The sequence below is a fragment of the Sturnira hondurensis genome, unplaced genomic scaffold (assembly GCF_014824575.4).
Source record: "Sturnira hondurensis isolate 20B ecotype Veracruz unplaced genomic scaffold, ASM1482457v3 Scaffold0016535, whole genome shotgun sequence".
NCBI lineage: Eukaryota > Metazoa > Chordata > Mammalia > Chiroptera > Phyllostomidae > Sturnira > Sturnira hondurensis.
This window is the reverse complement of record NW_028089166.1, coordinates 20,832-48,507: the sequence shown is the minus strand read 5'-3', so window position 1 is coordinate 48,507 and position 27,676 is coordinate 20,832. Positions and strand designations below refer to the sequence as shown.

The 27,676-nt window shown below is 40.0% G+C and overlaps 1 protein-coding gene and 1 long non-coding RNA gene across 2 annotated transcripts in view; one reads left to right on the top strand and one right to left on the bottom strand.

Moving 5' to 3' along the window:
• Window positions 1-6,858, bottom strand: part of TMTC2 (transmembrane O-mannosyltransferase targeting cadherins 2) — a 406,489-nt gene extending 399,631 nt beyond the window's left edge. The window contains exon 1 of the mRNA XM_037066181.1: window positions 6,261-6,858. Within this exon, the coding sequence (XP_036922076.1) occupies window positions 6,261-6,343 (83 nt within the window). The 5' untranslated portion in view covers window positions 6,344-6,858. The remainder of the gene's footprint in view (window positions 1-6,260) is intronic.
• On the top strand, window positions 6,854-8,232 carry LOC119001025 (uncharacterized). The gene is made up of 2 exons (XR_005069463.1): window positions 6,854-7,453; window positions 7,800-8,232. It is a non-coding gene; the product is annotated as an uncharacterized LOC119001025 (long non-coding RNA).
• Window positions 8,233-27,676: the final 19,444 nt, after the last annotated feature.

Genomic DNA, 27,676 nt, shown 5'->3' with positions numbered 1-27,676 from the left:
CTGTCCAAATTAACTGCACCTTATGAAATGCTTGTAAACAAAATAAACTACTCTAAAAACATGGCAGCAGTTTTTTATGTAAAATCTTGAAAACAAATCTTTTGTGTTCCTGCCTTCATCAAAATGCTCCTGAGTCAACAGGCTTAGTCAAGTATTTCCTACCTACCTGTAAGAACAAAGGTCATAGCCAAACCCAACTTGGAATCCTCAAAAGTTCTTAAAAGATTAAAAGGAACATTTCTTTCTTTTCTTCTAAGAAGCCTAAGAAACCATGACTACCAGAAAAACTGACAAATGTGATGGAAAAGGTAAATTGTCAGAGAAGAGTAAAAGAGATCAATAGAAATTTAATAGCACTGTATCTTGTTAGGATTAACTGCCTAGAAAATACAGCCCCAAAACCTCTCAGTCAATGCCTATGACCAGTAGAGGCAAATCTAGCTAACTCCAAGAGTTCAGCCGCTACAGACCTCCAAGAAAAACAACTGACCTGGACAGTTAGGAAGGAGACATCTGGGCGAGGTCGTCTAAAGCTTCTAAATTCTGCTAATTTCCCTTGAAACTTTTGAAGGGAAATTTTTCGTGTCAATCTTCAGACTCTGAATTTTTATGTTTACCCTCAGATTCTCAAATGCTTCACAGTACCTGCTACGGAACAGGTAGCAAGGGCAGGCATGGGCACTGTTGATGAGGAAAGAGCTGTTCTTTGTATCATGTTCTTTGTATGTATGAGAAGCCCATGTCTAGTAATATCCATAATTAGTGAATTATTGAATGTAGTCATTTACTCTTCAAAAGCACACACAAATCAAATCTTCAGAGAAACCATCTAGCACTGTACATAATTACATCTGTAATTACTCAAAATATTATGTCCTTTTCATCCTATGAAAAACAGAAGGGTATGCAGCTCCTGGTGCTATACCTCTACACTTTTTTTTCCAACTGGACTGGAACTGAGGACAGCTGTTCACAGAGGACAGGTCTTTACATGCAACAACCCACTTGTCCTTCCCATCGAGGCTGCCACACTCGTCACTTTTGTGAAGCCATTCATCACTGTTACCAAGTAAGCACCCAAAGCTGATTGAATACTTACTTTCTGAGAGACAATCAAAAAATTTAAAAGGTCCCTATTACTATGTTAAAACATGCTTGGTGAGAATCATAAAGTTATAAGAGACCAGATTTGTCAGCTGTGATTTTTCATAGTGCCTTAAGGGTAAGCTTTGTCCTTTCCTAATATGGTGAAGGTGCCTGTTTTAGAGAAAACGTGCCCTTTGCCTGTGATAAACAGCTGCACCATCACAGGCATTTTAAACAAGTGCTTTTACTGTGCTGAACAGCAGCAAAGAGATTAGGAAGGCGCACCGTATCTCATACGGAATCCCGAAGGTTGGACCTATTTCAGTAGTAGCAGCAGGAGATTCAGAGAATCCTGTGTTACAACAGGGGCACAGTAACACCGAAAAAGTAAGTGCAGATGACTACACAATGTAAATTGATAACACATAATACTACAGCCAAAAATACGCACATATATGAAAACAACTAAGAGACAGATGGCTGGCAAGCCATTTCCCCATGGAAATTGTAAATGTCCATTCAGTGCTTGTATTTGGGTCATTTGCTAGAATAAATCCCATGTGATAGTCTCATTGGAGGTAAGGCAAAGTGGTCTGTAATGGCTGCTCCCAATTTTAATCCCAATTTACTGTTGAGATGTACTTGTTCAAACAGCAAAATTAATTATTTACATAGATTTGAGTAAATAATCAAAACAGCTAGAAAATAAAATGTCACATAAAATAGTTCATAAACTATAAATTGTATCCATTTGCATTTTTTTCGGTGACATATAAACTAGGAAGGAAATTAGCATTTAAAAAAAGAAACCCTCTCTCACACACTGGCTTCTTCTAATATAGACCTTCTTCCAATATAGATAAGATAACCTTTGATACAAAGCAAACTTCTCCCTATTTACTTTGATTTTATAAGTAATTCTTTGTAAACAGACTTTTAAATACCAGGCATGCCTTCAATGGTTGAACATACCAGAATTTTAAAATACCAGTAACACATTGGTCCAAGGCAAGTCTATTCGAAAGCACTTTTTAGAGGCCAGTTAATAGGATGACTGATCATTTCACAAGGATCCTACCAGGTCAAAAACCCAAACCGACAATAATATGAAAAGACCAAGTAGAAGGAATACTTTACCTTTTGAGGAAAAAAGTTTTTAAATAACTTGTTAACAGGCCTTAAATCCTCCATTTCTTCTTTTTAAATACTGTTAATCAATGACTTTTGGAAAAAAACATCTTAACTAGTGTTTCCATAAACACTAAGACCTATGCCCTGACCTGAGTGGCTCTTCGAGCACTGACCCACACAGCCACGGGTCACTGGTTCGATTCCCAGTCCTGGCACTTGCCTGGGTCGTGGGCCAGGTCTCCATGTAGGGTGTGTGCAAGGAGCAACCAACTGGTGTTTCTTTCACACATTGATCATTTCTCTTCCTCTCTTTCTCCCTCCTTTCCCCTCTCTCTAAAAATAAAATAAAAATCTCTAAAAAAAAACACTAAAATTTACATTTACACTCAAATCACTAAATCGCAAATGTGCTCTTAAGAGTTTGGAGTAGTTTTAGTTCAAGATTAGAAATTTCTGCCATGAAGTTGTTTCTCCAAGTTTCCCACAATTATTGGAAAGTGGAATAGCTAAGAAGCTTAAAGGGAATGAGAATGATCACAGTTGGGTGTAACAAGTACAAAACCAGCAACAAGGAGAATAATTTTGAAAGCAACCACAAATCCATTTCCCACTCTCAAAACCTTAAACTGTCTTTTTAAATAATGAATGCATTATTTTATTCATATTAGAGTAAAAACTTGCATTGTCTTACTTACTAGGTATATAACAAAAAGGATATGCCACCAATTAGGTGTTGTGCACAAAATAAAACGGGACTACAGAACAAGTTAGGGTTTGCTTTTGTTACTTGGAAGTAGACTGACTCCTCTTTTGGTGTTCTCTCGATACAAAGCATATTAACAGTACTATTTTTAAAGAGGATAAGGGGGAAACAATGTAATATTATCCTGGATACAACATAAGAGAGCAGAGAATTGGGAGTCAGCAAGTTTTTTCCACTGACCTAAACAACAAATTTCTCCAAAAAATGGGATAGTCCTTCAAGAGGTTATATGCAACATGACTGAAAATTTGACAAAGACTGCATATTTACAACCCCAATTTTAACTACGACTTAAGATTCAGTACAACCATTACTAGAGCGAAGGCGAGGGGAGGGGGGGAAGCGGAAACCACGTGTGCTTTTTATCAGACAGGGCGCATCTGCTGTTACTGTTTATTTCACCACATTCTGGCCGTATACTTGACTGTAGCACAGAAAAACACTTGTAAAATATTAAATTTTACCATAGGGAAATTGATTTTGCTATAAGAACGTTTCAGATTACCACTTAATCTCAACCAAACTACATCAAACACCGAAAGTAATTATATATAGTTTATAAAGTAAATGTGATCACTATACTTAAAAGAAATGATAACTTTGAGAAGTACCACAGCAATAATTTTTAAGCTGAAGCAATATAAAGCCCTCCTACAGTAACTGCCAGAGTCTTCAGCTAAAGGGCACAGTCTTGGTTTAGTTAAGCAAGTCCAGCGTTAAGAGCCTCCTCCCTCCCCAAGTGCTGCTCTCAGGCTCCCAGCACTGGCCTCTCCTTATGGAGCTGTATTTCACAAAAGTTCCTGGGGGGGCAGCGGAATCCACAGATGCAGTTTAAACAAAGTTTTAAACTTGAGCCTTCGTATCTGAAATGGAGTGGTGCAAATAAACACATGATCATCATCCTACAGTTTCTACTGGCTCCCCCACCCTCTCCCTGCTTCAGATCCCAGGGAGACAGGGCAGTTAGACAGCTAGTGCTAGATGGGAAAGCCACATCTTAACACTGCACCTTGGCAATGAATCGCCTGCACATGCAATGCAGACACCAAGTGACTTCCATCATCCCATTAACATGCATTTTGTAATTTCCAGGATACATGAAAACCAAGCTTGTGATTGCATATGCTGTTCTGCCACTCGGAACATTAAAATTTCAAACTGTAGCAAAGGTATAATATGTATTTACAGACCCTCAACATCATATATTATATATATTACTATATATTATATATTGAACATGCTGTCAACTAGAATGATATGGGCAAATTATCTCATTAAACTAATCTACGTTAGGAGGTAGAAGTCAGCAATTCTAGCATTCCATTCAACCTATTGCATGTAAAGAACTTATAACAATTGTGCACCATAAAAGCACAACCAATTTATCATCACACTGCACCATTCTCCCTAAATTACAAAGTCCTAACAATTCTGGATGATGATTAAAGAAGACAAAATAAGCACTAAATCTACAGGAAAATGTACATGCAAATTAAGTTTGACCCTTAATCTTTACAGGACAGTTTCTTCTGACATGTACTTTTTAAAGAACTAGACGTCAAAAAACAATAGCATACACGAGGAATGCTTGATTTACCACAGCGGTCTACAATAGTCGCAATATTACCTTAAGTTATTTTTTTATAAGCTGTATAATCTTGATCTAAATGTTTACTGTTCAAACTGTCCCCAACAGAGCCAGTAACTGCCCAGGTCTGTCCCTGAACTTATTTTGTGAAAGGTAATCCATCTTTGGAAGTCAGGGTTTTTCTTCCAATTACCCTACAAATAGCAGGTGCATTGTAACCCAAAATTGGAAGAAACAGAAGCGGCCTCTCTCACAAACCATTTACTGATCAGAGAAAGTAGCATAACTGCTAAAATCTGAACACTTCCTAAAAGTTGAGAAAAAGTTTATGTCTAGCAGGGGCTTCCTAGCAACTAGTCTCTGACAGACACTATACACAGTGCATTAAGAAGGGTTTGCGAGAAGTCTCTGCACATACTATCAGGGGATTTCACAACAGACATATGTGTGAACTAAAATTTGCTGACTGAGGGTATAATCCACAAACATGCTGTTAGCCAGAGAGTGGGCACACCAGAGAATATGGAATGTGGCTAATTACCACCAAGAGAAGGTTCTGCCTTCACCTTCCCTCACTATCAACCACTTTGTGAAATTTCACTCACTGCTTGCCTTGACCCGAGGGATCCATTCACTTTCCATAGCCCAAAGAGGCTGCTGAAAAGCTGTCAAAGTAAATCTGTGCTCACTTTTTGGATAGTTTAATTTCAATGGAGCATGAAACACCCCAGGACAGTTAATAAGTTTAGCCAGGCATGCTGTTCTCCCTAATATATTTTAATTATGCATCTGTTTTAATTGTAATCAGATTAAGTGACTGGAAAGACACAAATTGGAATTTTCCCTAATGGCTATTGGAGCTTTTCATCAGCTTCTAAACACTAACAACATTTAAAAAATGGGTAGAGCCACGAACACAACTGTGACATTTTCCAGCAATCCATGCAGTTTCTTTGACAACAGTTCAGGTCTCATTAGCCACCCAAACTAACTCAAAGGCAGACGACAATTTCAGACTATAGAGGTGTCTTCATTCTCAATTAGCACAAAAGAATCACTAACGTCTAAGGTACAACTCCCAAACAGAAATGAAAGCCCAGGCTTTTATAAAGTGCTACTCTGTCGACTCGTGAGAGGCAGGGGAGCAGGAGAGACCATCAGCAGCATTATCCAGTCTCAAAGTATAGTGCACGTCAAAAGAGCAAGTTGAAGCAGAGTACGATCCTCTTTCCATTATTTTGGCAACTGTCAAACGTGTTTTAACCTCGGGAAATAAAAGTGTCCGTCCCATCAATAAACGGAAACGTTACGGGGAAGATCTATTAGGGGGCGGGGAACGGCTTCCTTCCAACCCAGACGTAAAATCGCTCAATGTGCTTTTGTTGCACCAAGAAATACCTAAGACTTTTTTTTAATACGTTCATTAAACAGTTTCCCAAATTGCTGCGATTTCCGCTAAGAAACTTAAACGCCTGCCAAGAGCCGAGAAGCAAGGGAGAGAACCTGCTGCAAACTAGGAGTCCAAACTCCCTCAGCCCGCCCAGCACGCTCACGTCCCGGGTGTTTCTGCTTTAGGTGTTAATGTTTACTCGTCTCCTAATTCAGGTGCCGGACCAGTTCCTCCAAGACGCACTTCTAGCCTTAAAGCGGAGTCCCCACGCAGCCTGTCTCCCCTCCGTCTCACCCACTTACCTGTCATCATAGCAGAAATCCGCACTTAGGGTGTTGAGATACAAGGCGAGCCCCAGAGCGCTGCTAACCAACTCTGCAATCATTTCTCCACTGCCTTCCCTCCGGCTCGGCTCCCAGCACGAGGGCAGCAGCGGCAACAAAAAACAGAAGCATCAATCCCCACCTTCCGCCGCTTCTCCTCCCAGCTTCACTTTTCCCTCGCTTCCCCACCCTCCCTCCTCTCCCTCCCTTCTTCCTTTGGGTCCTTCCAAATCACCGCTCTCTTCCTCCTCCTCAGCCCGTCTCCGCAGCTCCTGCGTCCTCCCCGGGTGCCGGCTCAAGGCGCACTCCCCATGCCCGGAGCCCGGAGCCCGTGAGCGGCGTTCGGACAACGCGCCCCCCGGCGGATGCACAGGGCTGGTCCTTCCCTCGGACGGAGGCCCCCGCCCTAACCCATGGCAGTTCGGGGCGCCCTAGGTGAGGAGTGGGACCCGGAGGAGGTGGAAGAGTGAGGGATGGGGGCAGAGGGACCGGACCGAGCCGGGCTCTGGGACCAGCGGGAGGAAGACAGAGAAAGAGGGGCGGGTGGGAGGGACAAGGCAAACCGCCTCCCTTCGCCGCCGCCGGAGGACAAGGATCGGTGCCGCTTGGGCTGACTCCGGCCGCTACAGCGGCTGCACCTCATTCACTCTTTATTAGCTCTCTGCCAGTCCCAGCCCCTTCTCCAGTGAAGTGAGAAGCGGTGGTTGGAGACTCCTGAAGCTCCCGCGTGGGGCTCACCGCGCTGCCCCCCGCGCCTGCGTGGCCAACCCTCCATCCAGAGTTTGCCCAGCCCTTTTCTCCACCCAGATCTCCTAAGTCTCCTCCCACACTACCCCCAACTCCGGGCTGCAGGCTCCTCCCATCCACCTCCTGCCTTCCTCTTGTTTCTTTCACCTTCGATTTCACTGTGGAGAGCCCGGGAGAACCTAAGGCGATGGCTGGAACACAGCCCGGGAGGGGGAGCTAGAGAAACCTGACCGAGGAGGAGGTAGTCGCTAGCCGGCCTGCTGCCTGGCGGCGCCTGGCACCGGCTGGTTCTCAACCCAAGCGCTGCCAGGCGTCAATCCAGTCACCTGGAAGCTTCTGGGGACCAGGAGAGGAAGAACAGGTTTGGCGAGTACTGCAGTCTCGGTTGTCACAGACACACAAGCAACCTCTCACACACAATCACCGTGCGTGAGCCGAAATGGGGTTGGGATGGGCGGACGGGGGCGGGGGGCGGGCAGGGGGGTGGGTCTGGGGGGGAAGAAGGATCTTAGGAGATGAGAGACTTCAGCTTCGAGCCTACCGTTGTCGTGATTATCAATGGAAAGCTGTGTGGGGAGGACAACGGTCCCGCAGTAGGTTAAAAAAAAATACAGTGAAGAAAGACACATCATGTTAGGGGCCTTTTGTGGTTTCACGGGGGCTGTCAAGCTGACCTGAGAACATAAAGAAGAGTCGCCTCTACTGCCCACTACAGCACTATAACCTAGGAAGGCGGGAAGCTAATGCCCTTTCCTTTCCGCCCGGATACAGGACTTGATGGAAGGAGTCCAACATGATGAAATACGGTGTAGAAGAATGGCCTGTGTAGAACGAGCTCTGGGTACTAACGTTGCAAGACCAAAGAGGACCAAGGCCTGCCCGCTGCACCCCCTCCTGGCTTGGCCCTTTCTGCTGGAGGAGTGGCTCTAGTGGACCCCATGAACACTACTGCGGCGCCCCCTGCTGCATGTCAATCACAATGCATGGGAAACGACCCTGTTGGGGGCTGGCTTGCTGCTCCTACCTGGCCCTGCAAAGGCAGCCCCTAACCAGCAAGCGCTCCAAAACCGTGGCAAGAAATTGAGCCCCTTGGATGTCTGTCAGTGGCCTGAAAAGCAAATACTTGTAATGTGGTTTGGGTGTCTGCACTACAAATCTCCACCTTTTCCTGATTTCACATACATAAAATGATGAATATTCATTACATCTATTAAGCCATGTGTGCCCTGGGAGAAACAGAACACACATACGTAAAAAGGGATTTATATGTTTAAAGGCAGAGACTGATCTTTCACTTTTATTTTTATTTTTATTGTGTAACCTCTGCTCACTGTTGGAAAGGGTGTTTTTTAATCCTATCAATTGACCCATCAAGGTCCTCTTCGCAGCACTTAAACATGATCCTAGAACACTGGAGAAAGAAAGTACACCCTACAGTTTGAGTCTCCACTCCACTACTATTATCTGGACAACACATAGCCAGTCACTTAACCTCTTTGGGTCTTAGTTTTCTCACCCATATAACAGTGATGATAATAATACCTGTCTGTGGGTAGTAGTATTATAAAGATTAAAGTAGTTAACTATGAAGCACCTAGAAGGGTCCTAAGAGCAAGAGAAATGCTCGCCATAATTATTATTATATTCTCCAACTTCCTCCTTTCCTTTTAGTTGGCAACTAAAACCCAGATGTTTACCATCACATCCACAGTACTGCAGTCCTAGCCCAACCTGCCCTCATTTCCTGTGTGAACTAGGTCAGTAGCCATCTACGTGCTCCTACTTCCACTGTTGCCATTGCACCCTCCCCACAGTCTTAACTTAAGGCATTTGACACAGGTTCTTTTGAAAACCTACAGTTTCCCTGCTTCACAAAGTAGAGTGAGTTTTTGTTGCACATCGAATAAAACTCTTCATTCTTACTGTGGCCAGACAGGCCCTCCGAGGCTCTGACTGCCTTCCCCCCTTCACGTGGCACTCAGCACTCTGGCAACACAGACATCCTCTGAGAATTACACTTTCTCTTCCTCCCACATGGGAATGATTTCTCCCCAGATCTTCATGAGCTCCTTGTCAGCATTGAAGTCTTAGTTGAAATGGCATCGCCTCAGGAAGGCTCTCCCTGCCCACACCTTATAAAGCAGCCTCCCGGCAATCGATCCCATTGCCCTGTGTTATTTTCTTCATAGTCTGCGTTGTATCTGGAATCACCACTAGAATGGCCGCTCTAAGAAGGCAGGGACTTTTCTGTCTTGTTTTCTACACGATACCCAGAACCTTGAACATCTTGACAGGTAAAAGAAACTAAAAACATGGATGGTGTGGTTCAGTGCGTTGAGCACCAGTCTGTGAACCAAAGGGTTTCTGGTTCTATTCCCAGTCAGAGCACACGCCTGAGTTGCAGGCCAGGTCCCCAGGGGCGGGTAGCGGGGTGGGTGCTCCAGAGACAGCCACACACTGATGTTTCTCTCCTTTCCCCTCTTTCTAAAAATATATAAATAAAATCTTAAAAAATAAAGTAAAAACAAAACAAACCCATAAAAAAAGTTGACAATAAACAAACAAATGTGCTCTGCAAAAACTCTGTAACAACTGAAAATCCTCAAGCTTACATGATGAGAGAAGAAGCTGATTTTTTGTCAATGTTAAAGATAATGAACAAAGGCGAGAAGAAGGAAGTAGGTTAAAACTTTTTAAGGATGCATCAATTCTGCAGGAGAACCTGGGGTGGGAAGTCACACAGAGACAACTCTCTTCGATAAGTAAGAAGACTTGGAGGCATAAAACGTATGCTGGGGATCGGTGTGCTAGAAGCATATAAGCTTTTTTTAGAGCTGTCTCCCATTTTCAAGGCTCCAATAGTTTTAAGTATTTTCTACATTCTTTCACCTCCTCCTTTTCTCGGCTCCTCAACCCCAACTCCTCAGTATCGGAAGCCTAAGAGGCAGAAATGCCACAAAGTGGCACATCTCGCTGTCCCTGATGAATGCAAGGCTGAAGATCCAGCTACATTTGAGAAATCCAGTTGCTTTTAACAAATTTTCCTGTTACCGTTTAATGTGGGTTTCAATATTCTTCCAGTGCATTAAGCCTTGGTCGCTCTCAGAGTGCTCTCTGAGGGCTGAGAAGCAGCCCTGTATTTTCTCCCTTGAACAGCTAGCTCTGGGGGACGGGGCAGGGGGGAGGAAGTAGATTAAAGATGCCATCACTATCCTTGGACATCATATTAAATGTAGGGACCCTGCCTTTTGGTTTAAGATAGACACACCTATTGTGAGGCTACTGCTTTGGTTTTGAATATGTATATATAATTCTGCCTAAAGCTACTGTTGCTCTCCACAGATGAAGGGAATTAGGCTGGTTGGTTGAGTTTTCTACCCTATTCGCAAGAAGGGCAAAAAGTACTAAGCCCTTCTTTTCCTGCAGTAGATCCACACATCTGCTACCTGACCACTTCCTCAATGAATTCTTTTTTTATAGCTGCCCCGACCTACCCAGCATTTGTTCTGCATTCTCTGTCCTTTGTTGTAGAATTCATACCTTCATGGTGCCAGTTCCTCAGGGTAAAGATTTCCTTATTTGCCTAAGACATTTTTAGTTTATTGTGCAATACCATCTTCCCTGTGGGTGTTGCATAAATATTAACTAAAAATCCACATCTGGTCTTGGTCGTCATCTCTATTTGTCCTAATATAACTTCTCTTTGAACAATTCATTTGGAAAGTGTGCCAAGGGTGAAATGTGGCCCATAAATTCTCCTGCTGCACAGAATGCCTTTTAAAATGCCCATGGATTTGGTTATTTATGAACAGAAGATTTGCACCCCTTCCTTGCCCTCTCATTTCTAAAAGTATACCACGCCAAAGTAATTACAGTCTTCCATATGTTTTGTGAAAAGGTATCCAAGACTCTCCCGCTAAAATCTTAACAGATTGACGGGGAAGCAGAAAAACACTAGCCCAGCAGGTGAAACTGCCTGTTTAGGGAGGTCAGAACAGAGCGCTCTGTTGGGGAACTCGTAAGCTCTGGGCTTTATTCAGGAAATAACCCTGCAGGAGAAAAACAGCAGAGCGTGGGCCAGGGAGCTGAAAGAGGCACATGGGCTGTTTGGTTAACTAATGGCAGTCAATGCCCTGGCTACACATGTTCGAGTGAGATGTCTCCCAGCGTCACCATAAAATACTGCCCTGCAGACACTACAATATGTAACATCACCTTACTCCAAAACTTGCGATCCATTAGGAATATAATTAGGACATTGCAGCCACAGAAACAGATCCTGTCACCTCTGTCACAAACCCCAGGCTGTTAAGAACCAGCTGCTACTGAAATAATGATCACTTTGAGAATCTCACAATCTCCCAGTTTGCGATTCAGAGGACGTGCTGGGGGGAGAAAAGAGAAGAGGAGGAGGAGTGTGGAACTAACATGTTAATAACCAGATATGGATAATTGCAGAGATGTTGAGGCTAATGATAGAATTCAGAAACTCAATCAAGAGAAGCAAGGATGCGTCCTTTGTAGGATCTCTCTGAATGTATTCACACGCACTGGTATAAACTGTGATCAAAAATATTCTAACAGCTTGAAAAATGGCACAGAATCTTGGGTAACAGAGTTTTGATAAGAGTCAGACTCTGTAGAATAAAAGGTAAAGGATAAAGAGAAGATTAGTTTTGAGGTGGATATTAAATTAACCAGTTATTTATAAATGTTGCTTTTACTTTACCCCAGCACGGACCTTTTAAGGCAGCATTGTCCAATGGAACTTTCTTCTAAGGTGGTTTTATATCTGTGCTCTCCAGTGTGCTAACCATTAGCTACGTGTGGCGAGCAAGCACTTAGAATTTGGCTAGTGTGGCAGAGGAACTGAATTTTTAATTTTAATTTTAATTAATTTAAATAGAGACGATGGCTAGTGACTACTATACTGGACAACACAGCTTATGCTATCATAGCCTCCTAGCCGTACCCCAGGCCCTGTACCTTATAGGAGAGTTCATACAAAGGCAGTTGCCTACTTCTCCCACTGGCCAAAGCATTAGTCCAGGGATGTCCAACCCATGGCCTGCAGGCCGTGCGAGGTCTAGGATGACTGTGAATGTGGCCCAACACAAAATCGTAAATTTACTTAAAACATTATAAGATTTTTTGTGATTATGTGTCACAATGTATTTAATGTGTGGCCCAACACAACTCTTCTTCTCCCAGTGTGGCCCAGAGGTGCCAAAAGGTTGGACACCTCTGCTTAGACCCAAACTTCTTACTCTGACTCCAACAGCACCCATGTGTCACTGATGGGGGTACTGAAGAATTAAAGATTTTAGCTGTAGTTATCATTGGTAGGCTCAAGTGATTAATGCATGTGGAAAGTTTTTCTAAGAACTGGAATGCATCACCTGTGTGCCTCCAGGAAGTCAAGCAATTCAGCCTTTATGCCCTAGGGGTCTGCAAGCCATGGAAATGCTATCTGAGCCATTGTGTTCCAGGGAGGGAATGTCCTCCATGCAAATAAAGGATTGCAGATCAGCAGATAAGAAATTCTAGGAATGTTGCTCATTCCCAACTGGAGACATGGCCTGCAACCCAGGCATATACCCTGACCAGGAATCAAACCTGCAACCTCTCAGTTCAAAAGCCAGTGCTCAAGCCACTGAGCCACACCAGCCAAGGCCAATTATAACATTTTTAAATGCATGTCCATTTGTTATTATAACCCCTTATCATTTGGCTCTTATTTTCTTCCAGCTCTTGGTTGATTTATTTCTTAAATAATTTTTATGTAAGTGTATGATTATGTATCTGTGAGCATTTAGGTGTGTAAATGTAATTGTGTCTGCTCCTTGAAAGTTTTTTCTGTATGAGAAATAAGGTAAAACTTTATGGTCTAAGATAATCAGTTTAAAAAAATGGACAGGGCGGGATTAAGATATGTGAGTATTACTCCTTCTAATCAGTATCATTAAAATATTCATTCAGTAATAAGAGGGAAGTTTATATCATGACAGGCCTATCACAAGACACGAGAGAAATCTTGAGTAAACACCCTAACAACATTACATCATTTTTTAAAAAATCCTCACCTGAGAATATGTTTTTATTGAGTTCAAAAAGAGAGAAAGAAAAGGAGGGAGGGAGAGAGAAACATCAATAGGAGAGAGAAACATCAATAGGAGAAAGAAACATCAATTGGTTGCCACCATATGCCCCCCACCCCCAGAACTGAACCCACAACCTAAGTATGTACCCTGACTGGAGATCGAACCTGCAACCTTTGGTATGTGGGACAATGATCCAACCAACTGAGCAACCTGACCAGGACCTAACATTACATCCTGAAGAACTAGAAAAGAAGAACAAAAGCAACCCAAAGTCAGCAGAAGAACGGAAGTAATAAAGGTTAGAGCAGAATGGAATGAAATAGAGGACAAAAAATATATACAAAAAACTAATACAACAAAAAGCTGATTCTTAAAAAAGATTCATGCAATTGACAAATCCTTGGCTAGACTAAGGAAAAAAGAGAAGAGATTTAAATTAAGAAAATCAGATATGAAAGAGATGTTACCACAACATCACAGATAATAAAAGGGATCATGCTAGAATACTATGAAAGACTATATGCCACCAAAGTTAATAACTAGAAGAAATGGATAAGTTCCTAGAAATACATTGGGTTGCCAAAAAGTATGTTCAGTTTTTGCTGTACAATGGCTCTGGCAGTATTTAGTTGTCTTTAACTTCATTTGAAACAATTTTGTTAGACTGGATTGTGACAGCTGTCAAATCAGCGTACATTTTTTAAAACTTGTCAAAATTGGTGAAGTTTTGTGCAGAAATTTTAGTAATGAAGGTGGAAGAAGATACACAACATGTTTTGTGTTTTATGCTTAATTATTTCAAGGAAGGTAAAAGCACAGCTGAAACGCCCCAAAAATATTTGTGCAGCGTGTGAAGAAGCTGCTGTGGCTGATTGAATGTGTCAAGGTTGTTTATGAAGTTTCTTAGTACTGTTGACATTTTGGCCAAATAATTCTTTGCCTGTAGGGCTGTCTTATGCACTGGAAGATATTTACCAGCACCCTTGGCCTCTACCCACTAAAAGCCAATAGCAGGAGATAGCCAACATACTCAAAATATCCAAATCAATAAAATTATTAGTGAAAATGTGTCTTTATTTTATGGAAAAAACAAAGCAGTCTTTTTGGCCAACTTAATATAACCATTCTAGACCAAATCACAAAGAACTGGAAAATCTAAATACTAGATTGATAAACGATGAGAAAATCGAAACAACCATCAACACTTCCCAAAAATAAAAGTCCAGGAACCAATGGCTTCACTAGTAAATTCTATCAAACACTCAAAGAAGATTTGATACCTAGCCTTCTCAAACTCTTCAAAAAAATTTTAAAAGAATCAATACTTCCTAACACATTTTATGAGGCCAGCACAACCCCAATACCAAAACCTGGCAAGGATAACATTAAAAAGAACACTACAGACCAATATCTCTGATGAATACAGATGCAAGAACACTAACAAATTGAATATGGCAACACATTAAAAAAAGACAATACATTATGATCAAATAGGGTTCATTCCAGGGGCACAAGGAAGGTTCAACATGCATAAATAAGTAAATAAAAAACACCACATTAACAAAACAAAGGATGAAAGTGATATGATCTTATCAACGATGCAGAAAAAGCATCTGATTGACACTACCCCCATTTATGATTAACACACTCGATAAAATGGATATAGGAGGGAAGCACCTCAACGCAATAAAGGCCATATATGACAAACTCTCAGCCAGTATCATGCTCAATGGTGAAAAACTGAAAACTTTTCCTCTAAAATCAGGAACAAGGCAAAGATGTCCACTCTCAACACTCTTATTCAACATAATTTGAGAAGTCCTAGCCAGAGCATTCAGGCAAGAGAAAGAAAGAAAAGGCATCCAAATTGGGAAGAAAGAAGTAAAAGTATCACTTTTTGCAGATTACATGATTTTTACTTCTTTCTCTCTACAGAAAACTCCAAAGACTCCATGAAAAAAAAAACATTAGAAACAATAAACAAATATAGTAAATTTGCAGGATATGAAATCAATGTACTGGTGCCCTGGCTGAGTGGCTCACTTGGTTGGAGTGTTGTCCCATACCCCAAAAGGGTTGTGGGTTCAATTCCTGGTCAGGGCACACACCCAGGTTGCAGTTGTACTTGCTTGGGGTATGCGTGGGAGACAATTGATTGCTGTTTCTCACCTCATGGTTTCTCTCTCACATCACAGTTTCTCTCACTCTCTCTTCCTTCCTCTCTAAAATCAATAAACATAATCCTCAGGTGAGGATTAAAAAGAATAATCCACTGCTTTCCTGTATACTAACAATGAAATGTTGGAGAGAGAAATGAAAAGAAAAAAACAATTTCTTTTGCAATTGCAACCAAAAGAATAAAATGCCGAGAAATAAGCTTAACAAAGGATGCAAATACCGTATATACTGAAAAGTAGCATAAAGCATTATTAAAAGTGATTGAAAAAGACACAGTGAAGTGGAAAGATATTTTGTGTTCATGGAGTAGAAAAATACACATAGTTAAAATGTCATACTACCCAAAGCAATATAGAGATTTAATGCAATCCCCATCAAAATCTCAATGTCATTTTTAAAGAAATAGAACAAAAAAAATCATCAGATTTGTGTGGAAAAACAAAAATCCCCAAATAGCCAAAGTGATCCTGAGAAAAAAGAATGAAACTACAGGCATCACATTATCTGACTTCAAATTCTACTGCAGATTTACAATAATAAAAACATCATGGTATTGACAGAAAAACAGACACACAAACCAATGGAACAAAATTGAAAGCCCAGAAATATAACCACATGTATACAGGTAAATAGTTTTTGATAAAGAAGAACAAACCACAATGGAGAAAAGTAAGCCTCTTCAAAAAATGGTGCTAGGAAAATTGGAAAGCCACATGCAAAAGAATGAAACTAGATTATACTTTGTCCCCATGTACAAAAATGAATTCCCCATGTATACATCAAAGACCTATTTATAAGATCTGATACATATACACAGGAGAAAACATAGGTACTAAACTTATGGACCTTGGTTGTAGAGAACATTTTATGACCCTACAGGCAAGAAAAGTAAAAGCAAAAGTAAATGAATGGGGCTATATCAAACCAAAAAGCTTCAGCACAGCAAAGGAAAATGGTAACAAAACAAATAGGCAACCAAAGAATGACAGGCGGTATTTGCAAACAACAGCTCCGACACAAGATTAATATCCAAAATATGAGGGCTGTCCAGAAAAAGTCCAGGCATTGTTAATATAACCAGAATGGTTGGCACAACTTTGATGTAACCTGGTAGCCGTAGAGAGTGGACTGGAATGCGCATGCCTGAACAATGACAACTTGATCATACTAGCCAATGGAGGCAGTACTCACTGTGGAGTGAGCATGTGTACTGTGTGACCGTCACATTCAAAATGACGGAGAGAGTACAGCAACCAATCTGTATCCAATTTTGTGTTAAGCTTGAACATTCCTCTCGGAAACTATTCAAATGATTCAGAAGGCTATAGCTATGGGCAACTGGTGATTGGCAGCTTCATCAAAACACACCTGCTCAGGCATCATGTCTTGTGCAGTTTTTTGGCAACACGTCAAATCATCCTGGTGACTCAGCCCCCAACAGCCCAGATTTGGTGCCCCATGACTTCTGGCTTTTTCCAAAACAAAAATCACCTTTGAAAGGGAAGAGATTTCAGAGCATTGATGAGACTCAGGAAAATGTGATAGGGCAGCTGATGGCAATTAGGAGAACTGTGTGAGGTCCCAAGGTGCCTGGTTTGAAAAGGACTGAGGTGTCATTATCCTCTGTACAATGTTTTTCACATCTTGTATCTTCTTCAATAAATGTCTCTATTTTTCATATCATGGCTGAATACATTCTGAACAGACTTTGTATATAAAGAACTCTTTCGACTTAAAACCACACAAACAATCTAATTAAAAAAGGGGGAGAGGATCTGAACAGACACTTCTCCCAAGAAGACATACAAATGGCCAATGAGTATATGAAAAGATGCTCAACTTTTATAATGAATTCAAAGCTGCAATGAGATACCTGTTAGAATGGGTATGATCAACAAGACAAGTGTTGGAGAGGTTGTGGAGAATAAAGAACCCTCATTCATTGCTGGTGGGAATGTAATCTGGAACAGCCACTATGGCAAACAGTATGGAGGTTTTTCGAAAAATTAGGAGTAGAATTACCATATGACCCAGAAACCCCTATTCTGGTTCTGTACCTGAAAATTTTGAAAACATTTATTTGCAAAGATATTCTCACCCTTATGTTTCTTGTGGCGTTATTCACGGTGGCCAAGAAGACATGGAAACTACCAAAGTGGCCTTCAATAAATCATTGGATAAAGGAGATGTGGTACATCTATACAACGGCATACTACTCAGCCATAAGAAAAGATGAAATACGTCTATTTGTGACAAACATAAATGGATTGAGAATATTATGCTAAGCAAAATAAGTCAGTCAGAAAAAGCCAAGAACCATATGATTTCATCCATATGTGGGATATAAAACTGAAACTCATTGACACAGACAACAGTAGGTTGGTTACCAAGGGGATGAAGGTCAGGAGTTAGTAACATGAAAATGGGACCAGAGACATGAAAAAGGAAGATGATCTGACTTTGGCTGGTGGGCATACAATGCAATATACAGCTCATGTGTCAGAGAAATGTACACTTGAAATCTATATGACTTTATTAACCAGTGTCAACCCAATGCATTTAATAAAAATTATTCATTCACTATGTACGTCTCTTCATGTCCAAAAAGAAAAGCTTATTATATGCCTTGAGTGTTACACGACACCTTAACTGAGCAGGAATTATCGCTCAAATCTGTACTGTCACCTGGATAACATTATCACTTCTGTTCACAAGAGATAAGAAATTTTAGTGTATATAGTTATTACAAGTTTCCTTCTATATTTAAGATTTTTCTTCTTTCTCACTCTCTCAATCTCTCTCTCCCCCTTCCATCTGCCCCCACATTCCTGCCAGCAAAACATTTCCCATTTATCTGTGGTTCCTGTTCTATCATCAGTTTACTTCCGTGGCATTTCAGAACAAGACAGCACCTTCAGATACATCTTACAAACTTCAGTCACAAATCACCGGTTCTCAGCCAACAGCATGTATCATGTTCTCTAGTCAATGTGAACCTCTCAGCTGGCAGCAACCATGGACCTCAGTGTTAGGGCTAGTGGCCTGGTCAGGTGTTGTACTACACCCCCTGCTCCACAGAAGCATGCCACGGAAATATCCAGCCGAGGCAGGTTGATTCTGACCCAAAGTGACTTTTGAGTTGTAACTCAAGGCAGTGGTCATTTTACATCCGGTCAGTTGTGAAAGGAGTCAAATATGCACTATTATTTCCAAACTGTTTGATTTGTGACTTGGCATCTGCAGTGGATCAGAGCATCTTTTCACCTGGCTCTAGGTACGAGTGTCAACTCCTTTGCCCAAATAATCCTACTCACAGCCAGAGCCATGCCTGTCTACATGTATGCCTATACCTTACTTGAATGCAATGTTTTCCCTAACCTCTTCCCCATCTCTTTTACTATCTCTCTTAACCATTGCAAAATTAAGTAGTGTTTCTGAAATAGGGACAGTGAAAGAAAGCTGTTTGTATTTGTTAAGCAACTACTGTATACGAGCACTATCCCAGGTATTTTATTTAATTGTTACATAGTAAATATACTATACAAAAATTCTCACAATAGTCTGGCCAGATGGATATAATTATTGTCTTCTCATAAATGGCGAAATTGAGGGTCAAAGACATTAATTTGCTCTAGATGGCATAACTAGTAAATGATGATTCGGGATTATATACTATGTCTCTCTTGTTCCAAAAGTCTTTTGTTTTATTTTACATCTTAATACGAGGTCCATTTATTTTATTTTATTTCTTATTTTAGAGAGAGGGGAAGGGAAAGAGAAAAACATCGATGTGAGTGAGAGACATCAGTTGATTGCTTTCCATTTGCACCCCAACTGGGGACCAAACCTGCCACCCAGATGTGGGCCCTGACAGGGAATCAATCAGTGACCTTTGGTTTGTGGGAAGGTGCCCAACCAACTGAGCCACCCGAGCTGGGGCTACAGTGCCCATCTTATCAACAGTATTGAGAACCATTTTCAGAAAGAGGTGACTTTTGTGTATTTTCTCCTTCTTTAAGGCATTTGTAAAGTGGTGAAAGAATAGCTTTTGGAAGGACTTTAAAGTGCATTCTTTTTTGCTCTGGTTGAGATTTTTTGGATAACAGTGTAGAAAGAGGTAGACTCCCGGGCCATAGAAAGACAACAATGTCTAGATTTCACGTAAACGAAAATGGAGCCCCCATCCAAATGGCTTCTATGTGTTTGAAGGATACACAGAATTTGGAACATGAAAAAAGAGAGATACTAGCACCAGTGAGTTCCTGTGCAGAACACCAAGAAGCTAACATCCGGGCTGGGAATGGACTATCTCTTGCTGTTAGAGATTTTATCTCCCAATCTGGTGGGCGGGGGCAAGCAAGGGAATACCACTCTACACAGACAGAAATCAAGAGCTATCTTTTTTCAACTACTATGTAGAGAGAAAAAAATCAGCCTTTTGCTTTGAGGCCAGATGGAGGAATAAAGAAAACAATATATACACACAAATATATAAATTATATTTCCTATCTTTTCCTTTTATTAAAATTAACTCTTACAGTTTATGTTTTATAACAGAAACACCAGATAACAATGAAGTAAAAATTGGCTATTCATCCCTGGAAAGCTTTCAAAGATACTGGAAACAATTATTCAGTAAAAACAATTCAAAACAAAACAAAAAAATTCTTACTAATATGTATAAGCTCTTTTGAAGAATTCTAGAACTATATAGTATTAAGTAAAGGACCATGCGTGCTGGGTGGAAAGGGACGTGGGAACTGCTGTTCAATGACACAGAGTGTCAGTCACGCCGAGTGGGAAGCTTCCAGAAATCTTCTGCACAACGATGTGCATGTCACTAACAACACTGTGCTGCACAGTTAAAAATGAAGAGGGTGGCTTTTGTGTTATGTGTTTTTACCACAATTTTTTTAAAGAAGGTGTGCTGAAAAATCAACTTGAGGTGATAATCAAAGATTTTGTTTATTTTTACATAGAGGGGAAGGGAGGGAGAAAGAGAGGGAGAGAAACATTGGGTGTTTCTCATACTCACCCCAACTAGGGACTGGACTCTCAGCCCAGGCATGTGACCTAACCGGAACTGAACCGGCAGCATTCTACTTTACAGGTCAACACCCAACCAATTGAGCCAAGGCCAGAATATCCTTTTTTATGCCATTTCAGATTGTCAGATATCACTAGAATTACCAATTATTATTATTTTTGTGTACGTTTTTAAGTTACCCTGCTAAATATATCTATCTATCTGTATATCTATAGATATAGATGCACTAAAATACACATCACAGCATATCTCTGTGATACCAACAATTATTTCGATAAGCTTACTGCTGGTGGACAATCATTTCAGTAAAACAAAAACATGTATTTAAAAGATTGATCAGCCCTGGCTGGTGTTGCTCAGTGGATTGACTCCTGGCCTGCAAATCAAAGGATCGAGGTTTGATTCCCAGTCAGGGCACATGCCTGGGTTGTAGGCCAGTTCCCAGCAGAGGATGCACAAGAGGCAACCATACATTGATATTTCTCTCCCTCTCTCCTTCTCTTCCTCTCTAAAGATAAACATATTAAATTTTTTTAAAAGATTGATAATTTGGCTATTTTTCTAACATATAAAAGCAGGAATAATATGAAACCATGAATCAAAGTATTCCCTGAACATCTGCAAAACAAATCTTCTATCAAAGCATTTCTTAGGAGTGGTCATTTCCTAGCTCAGATCAGTTAGTAAAGTGAAAATATTATTTGATTGAACCTTTTTAGAAAAGAGTCAATAAAGATAATTTCTATTTCCTGTGGCTCATAGATTGCCACTTATTATTAAAGTGTAGAGCCCCTAAAACTAAGGGGCTACTTGGCTACTTGGTTACGCTTCTTCGGTGTCATACAAAGACCCTGTAGAACAGAATACTACACTATCTTTGCTGGTCTCTTGAAATGCACCTTTCAAATCCAAAACTTTTTTCTTTGAAATCTCATTCAAAGTAAGTATTACTGACAGTATTGAAAGCCATCTTTAGAATATAAAAGTAATCTAGAATTATCTTTCAGGACTTAAAGGAATCTTTTTTTAAGATCTTTTAAGATCTTGCATTGCAAAATGTGCATTTTCATCAACAGACCTGACCCATGGATCAGCTTAGGTCCATAGTAGAGATGTGATTTCACACTTGATACTGAAACACGATTTCAGCCATTCAGCATATTAAGGTAATTGCAGAATCACAAGGTTACAGCCCAAACTAACTCACAAGGAACAGCAATTTTAAGAGGTTTTTTTTTTATGTTTAGTTTTTATTGAATATATTGGGCAGCACTGGTTAATAAAATTATATAGGTTTCAGGTGCACATTCCCACAACACATCATCTGTATATTGTATTGTGTGTTCACCACCGCAAGTTAAGTTTCCCCCATCGCTATTTATCCCCCCTTTACCCTCTTCTACCTTCCCTACCCGCTTTTCTCTCTGGTCATCCCCACACTGTTGTCTGTGTCTATGAGGCTTTTTCCTTTGCTTAATCCCCTCACCTTTTTCTTAAGATGTGTGAATATGTATAAGAAAGATTTTCCAGAGTAGGTTTCATATGTGTATTTACTTGAAATAAATTAATGAAAATTTGCATATCGTAATGTAAAATGTACCCAAAATGTCATCATAGTTAAAATTAAAGTAAGCGTTACCAGCATATTGAACCCACATATTAAAACCATAATAAATAGTTCCCCCTCCAATCCTGTGTATGCACTTAGAAAAACAGATGCCATACCATGGCACTATTTTAAGATTATTTAGCTCCCGTCTTCTTGAGCTCCGTTCAACTACAATCACAAATCACCTTTCCATTCAGATTCAACCTCAGCCAAAGCCAGAAACAATTCTCACCATGGCCTAAAATACAGCTGCACCCTCAGCAAGTGCAGGGGACCCTGGGGCCACATGCTTCCATTTCACCCCCACCATTTGCCTACTGAATCAATGCTTTCCCACTCACCCTGGTTGTATTGGCTGAATTTATGTATATATCCAGATATCTGTTTGGTTTTCTCTCACCATTTTAAAACCCATCTGGATATAGAGCTTGTCCCTGAACCCAAATCCACTTGGCTGGGGTCCTGACATCCTGCCTAGTTCTGACAGTCTTTTCAATGAGGGCTGAGCTCTGTACCTAGACCCTCCGGCTACTCAAGGCAGTTCTGCTATATATCACTTGAAACCAGGGCTCCGTCCATCTCTCAACTTTTCATATAGCCTGATGCCTATGGACTCCTTTGGCTGTGTTCCCATGCAGCAGATTGAATCTCCTTGAATAACTGTACCTGCTGGAATCAAGCCCAAGTTCATCAAACATTTTTGGACTCCCTGAATTTTGGACTGCAAGAGAATTCCCTCCTGAAGTCACCTAAGAGCTGGCGTAGTTTTTGGTTCCACAGTAACTACTTTCTCACCACCCTTGACCTTCTCTTGCTACCTGGATCCAAGGATGCCTTGCTTCTTTATATGTTCCCATTCATGATTCTATAAATACAAATTTAGTGTGATCGTCTCAACTGTTGCATATGACAGCAGAAGCATGTTGTGGAATATTAAACAATATTCAATTTGCATTTGTATGACTAATAATAAAATCTAACACTGATTTTTAAATATTTTATTTATTTCTCTTTAGAGGGGAAGGGAAGGAGAGAGGAAGAGAAACATCAATGTATGGTTGCTTCTCGTGCATCCCCTGCTGGGAACTGACCCCTGAGGGGGAACTGGCCTGCAACCCAGGCATGTGCCCTGACTGGGAATCGAACTGTGATTGTCTGGTTCACAGGCCCGTGCTCAATCCACTGAACTACACCAGCCAGGGCTCACACTGATTTTTTTATGTTGTGATAAAAAATAAATAGAACTTACGCCTGTCCCTAACATTTATGAAGCACAAGGCAAGAGTGTAAATGGCAACTACATGGACTTTGAATGGTAGTCTATCTGATTACTTATTGAATAACAGTCCTCTGATTTATAAAACTACAAATCAGTAATTGGTTTATTTTTATTAAATTAATATGATTTATTTAAATAACTTTGATTTAAAGTATTCATATTCACTAATTACATCTTTGTTTTTCCTTATAGCAAATATTTTAGAAGAAATATCATTTAGTTTGAAAACAAATAATTTAAATGTATATATTTTACATAAAATTTATATTTTTGATGACAGCAATCAAAATTTTATACATTTTGAAAATAATTACTCATTTAGTACTTTAGATATAACTGTTATCAGAAAACTGTAAAAATCTTAATTTAAAAATATAATTAAAAGTTTGCTGAGATGAATGCAAAAAATTAATTTTATAGAAAATATACAATGTATGAGTTGTAGTTGTTCATTTTATGATTTATCAAGACATTGCTAGCCCATCAACTGAATACCCAACATGAGCAAAAGTAATTAAATTCATTCAGCTCTGGTATTTTGCCAAATTCAAGTCATATGAAAAAATATAGCTTTACACTTGTTTTCTGATTTTGTTGTTTTGAAAGTGTATGTGTCACAATAAAAGAAAAGAACTGTTCACTTGATTTAAAAGGAAGAAGGCAAATACTTCTTCATTTATACTCTTGCCTTGAGTTTCATAAATGTTAGGGACAGACCTACCTAAATTCCATTTTTTTAAATCACAAGGGTTATAAAACAAATGGTACTTAAAATATAAAGTAATAGAATTTTGCCCCTAATTTGGTCGCTTTGGTTGTTGTTATCCACCTATTTGTGTTGATAAAGGTGAAAGTGGACTTGTTTTCTAGGCTGTCATGTATATGAGCCTCTTTTTATGTTAAGAACTATTTTAATAGCTTTCTAAAGATGCCACAGAAATATTTACTTATTTGGCTTGGTTATTCTATGGAATACAATATTTCAAGTGAGGAGGTGTCTCTTCATGGGGAGGTCTCCTGCATTTGAACCAAAGAGCTGCCGTGACTTGCCAGAACGTGGTGCAGGTGGGGGCGTTATGTGTGTGTCATCATCTGTATCTCTTCATTTCTTGGCAGCTTTGTTGTCCAGTAGAGGAAACACTTAAGGGACAGCTGAAATCTGTTTCTTATCATCATACTTTCCAGAGAATGGAGCAAGTCCTCTTGTCATCTGTTGGCTCAGTATGCATCAATGCTGTTCCTTCAGGAAGATTTCCCTTGAGATAAAAATGTTGAAAGACGGCTTCATTCCTTTCATGCTCTGGTTTTTGCGTAAGACCTGCTCCTTAAATGCACATCCTTCGAGTAGGATTGTAAGATGTCCCATTCTCAAGTGATCTATTTTAAAAGTTTAATTTGTAAAATAAAAATACTTTATTTAATCCTTTCACCATACAATAACCTAACTATTTTATCTGTCTTGTTATTTATCTTTTCCTGTGTATTCTGTATAGGTCTGGTTTTATAAACTATGAAAATGGCTATGAGAAAAATTTACATTTCCAGAAGAGGGCATTCATAAATCATGCAGGGCACTTCTGGACAATCCTAAACCATGACTAGTCATGAGGAGAGACAGAGGATGGCCTGGGAGAGAAGGACTTCAAGTTGATAGCATTTATGACTTTGTGCGGTGACATGGTTCTTTCCCTGAAAAGAAGTCTTAGCTGTAATATTCTGGCCCCATTTCCAGTCGGTCAATGGTAGGGTGTCTTTGTAAATTCTGCCACTTCCATTACATTCACTGTCCTAACGCACTTTCCCATCAGGAATGGTGGTGTTGATGTGCTGGTTAAAACAGCTGCCACCTCTGATGTCTGAGAAGCTGTGATCAGTAGAACAGAGAGCCGCTCCCATATATTGCCAGTGTAGAAGTCAGAGATTTGCCAAGTAAATAAATAAATAAATTTCTTTTGAAGTATTCCCAACTGTTCCTCATTTATTTTAATATATTCCTTTAATCTACCACAGCTTGTTTATTAATTTTCAAAAGGCAACCTGGTTACACTTATGTTGACCTTTCAAGATTTCCCAGACATTCCGATTAAAATAGACAGACTACCTCCTCCTGCTGATCACACTGAATACTCGTTGCTTCTGCCAATTGTGTTGTGTAAACAAAAAGAGCAGCATAAAGGACATACTGGTACATCGAACACTTTTTGTCAGCACAACGCTATTTTACCTAACACAGGATTCCTGCCTTTTAGTGCACCAACATTTTACTTCCAAATAGGTACTGTAATCACAAACTAATCTTTATTTTTGTTCTTTAAATAGTAAGGTTACCCAGTTTTCCATTTCTAGACAGAGAAGAAAGAAGTACCATGTCCTGAGAATGTGTATTGTTTTATCTTCTCCTCTTCTACATTGAGCATAAACTTTCTTTTTAAAATCCCAACATCCTGGAAATATTCAAGTCATTTGAAAAAAACCAGAAACATGTTCCTCTTACCACGGTTAAAGGCAAAGTCCCAAAATAGTCCTGGCGCCCAGGGGTTGCATAATAAGTGCTTCCTGGACTGAGCTATTTCATCCTTAACCTCCATTTATCTTTACAAGAGGTGGTTTAAAATAAAGAATCAATTTAAGCATTGATTTTTTTAAAAAAAAAAAAGCAACTTGGCTTCTATGATCAAGTCCAACTTAAGAGCATATGTTAAATTGTTAAGTCTATTAGAAAGTGATGAGTACCCACAGTGGAGAAAAATATGCTGCAGTTACTTATTTATACACACATTCTCCCTATTTTAATTTTTTTCCAATTACTAAAATAGAACAATAAACCAGAGGGCAACACATTCCTTTTCTCTACCACCAGATGCACATAACAGAACTATTGCTCACTAGGAGGGTGCTTGTTACTCGCATGTGATCATCAAGAAACACACGGAGAATGATTATGTGGTCTATGTCCTACTTTATTTGCTTTTTATTAAAGCAAATAAATATTAATCTGTATTCTCTGAGTTTTGATTTGTAAACAATGATCACTCAGAATGAGCACGAGTGTTTCAGAAAAGTTATGATGAGCATAGATATAAAATGATGTTGGGAGGTTAGGTTCATTTAGTCCTTTACACAAATCTTTGGGGAAGGAACTGGACCATTGTTTAATGTATAGTGAAGTATGTATAAAAGATGTCTCAAAGATTTTGTATAAGGCAGAATTTATTACACTATTCAGTCTGCCACATGTTTGCGGAACTTTTATCCAGTACGTTCTACTTACAAGACACTAGGGCTATAAGATGAGTATGATGTAGCATGTGAGTACTTTCTATCATCAACAAATGCAAAAATGAGATGGTGATCATCGCTGCACAGTAATCTGCTGTGGAAGGCACGGCTTAAGCCAAGTTTCTAGAAACAAAGACACTTGGTCAATATTGTCCCATTGGTAACTGTTATGCACAAGTTATGGTGACCCTCTTCAGGACAGTTAACAAGACTAATGGAAATTTAGGAGTTCTGCCCTTGGACATTTAAACCACAGTCCTCTTACTCTTCAGTCATACTCTGCCATTCCCTCCTCTACTGTGCAGACTTCTCCCCTTCCCTGGTGGCTTAACACTTCACATAAATCTCTCTTCTCTCCCTTCTCTCTCCTTCCCTGCTCTCTCTCCCTCGAATGCTATTTTAGTAAATGCAAATCCTAATCCTCCAAATAAGGTAAGCAACAACATATTGTTTAGCTAGTTTAAATAAAAAAGAAATCTAACTGGAGTTGGGTCACTTGAAAATTAAAGCTCAATCATTTGGTGGCCAACTGCTCTCTTTGCCTGGGCTTATGTGGCTGACAAAAATGGAAGGGGATTCCTTCATGCTCAGCTTGCCCTGGTTGCTGGAGATAATTCTCCTTGTCTAGGCCTATATATGCCCTTGAAGGTTAGCAGCCTTTCTGCCACGCTTATGGCCCAGGAATCTCATTGGTACCAAAATTTCAAGGCCAAATGTTCGGACTTCCAGGGTCCATCAACCTTTTTTAAGCTCTGTCACTTCCTTCAGGTGTTATAAAGGAGTATGTTGAACATGACTGAGGATCACCACTGATCCATGGGACTCCAGGTACTTTTGTTTCAGCTGTGCTGCACAAACTCCTCTTAAAACAGGGGAGCCCAAAGCTCCTGGATAACTGCTTAGATCTAGAGAGTGGATAGTAAATTATAAAGAACAAAGCATAATATCTCACAATCATCTTGGTTCTCTCTCTCTTTCTGAGGACTTAACCATCTGCTTCTTCTGGTTTCTTTTTCTTTTTTTTAACCTAATAATTGAATGCTTGCTACGGGTCAACCTCAGAAAAATCCTTAGAGGTCAATATTATTAATCCCATCTGAAAGTTGAAGAAACTGAAGGGCAAAAAATGAAAATGAAGTAGCAGAGCTAAAATTT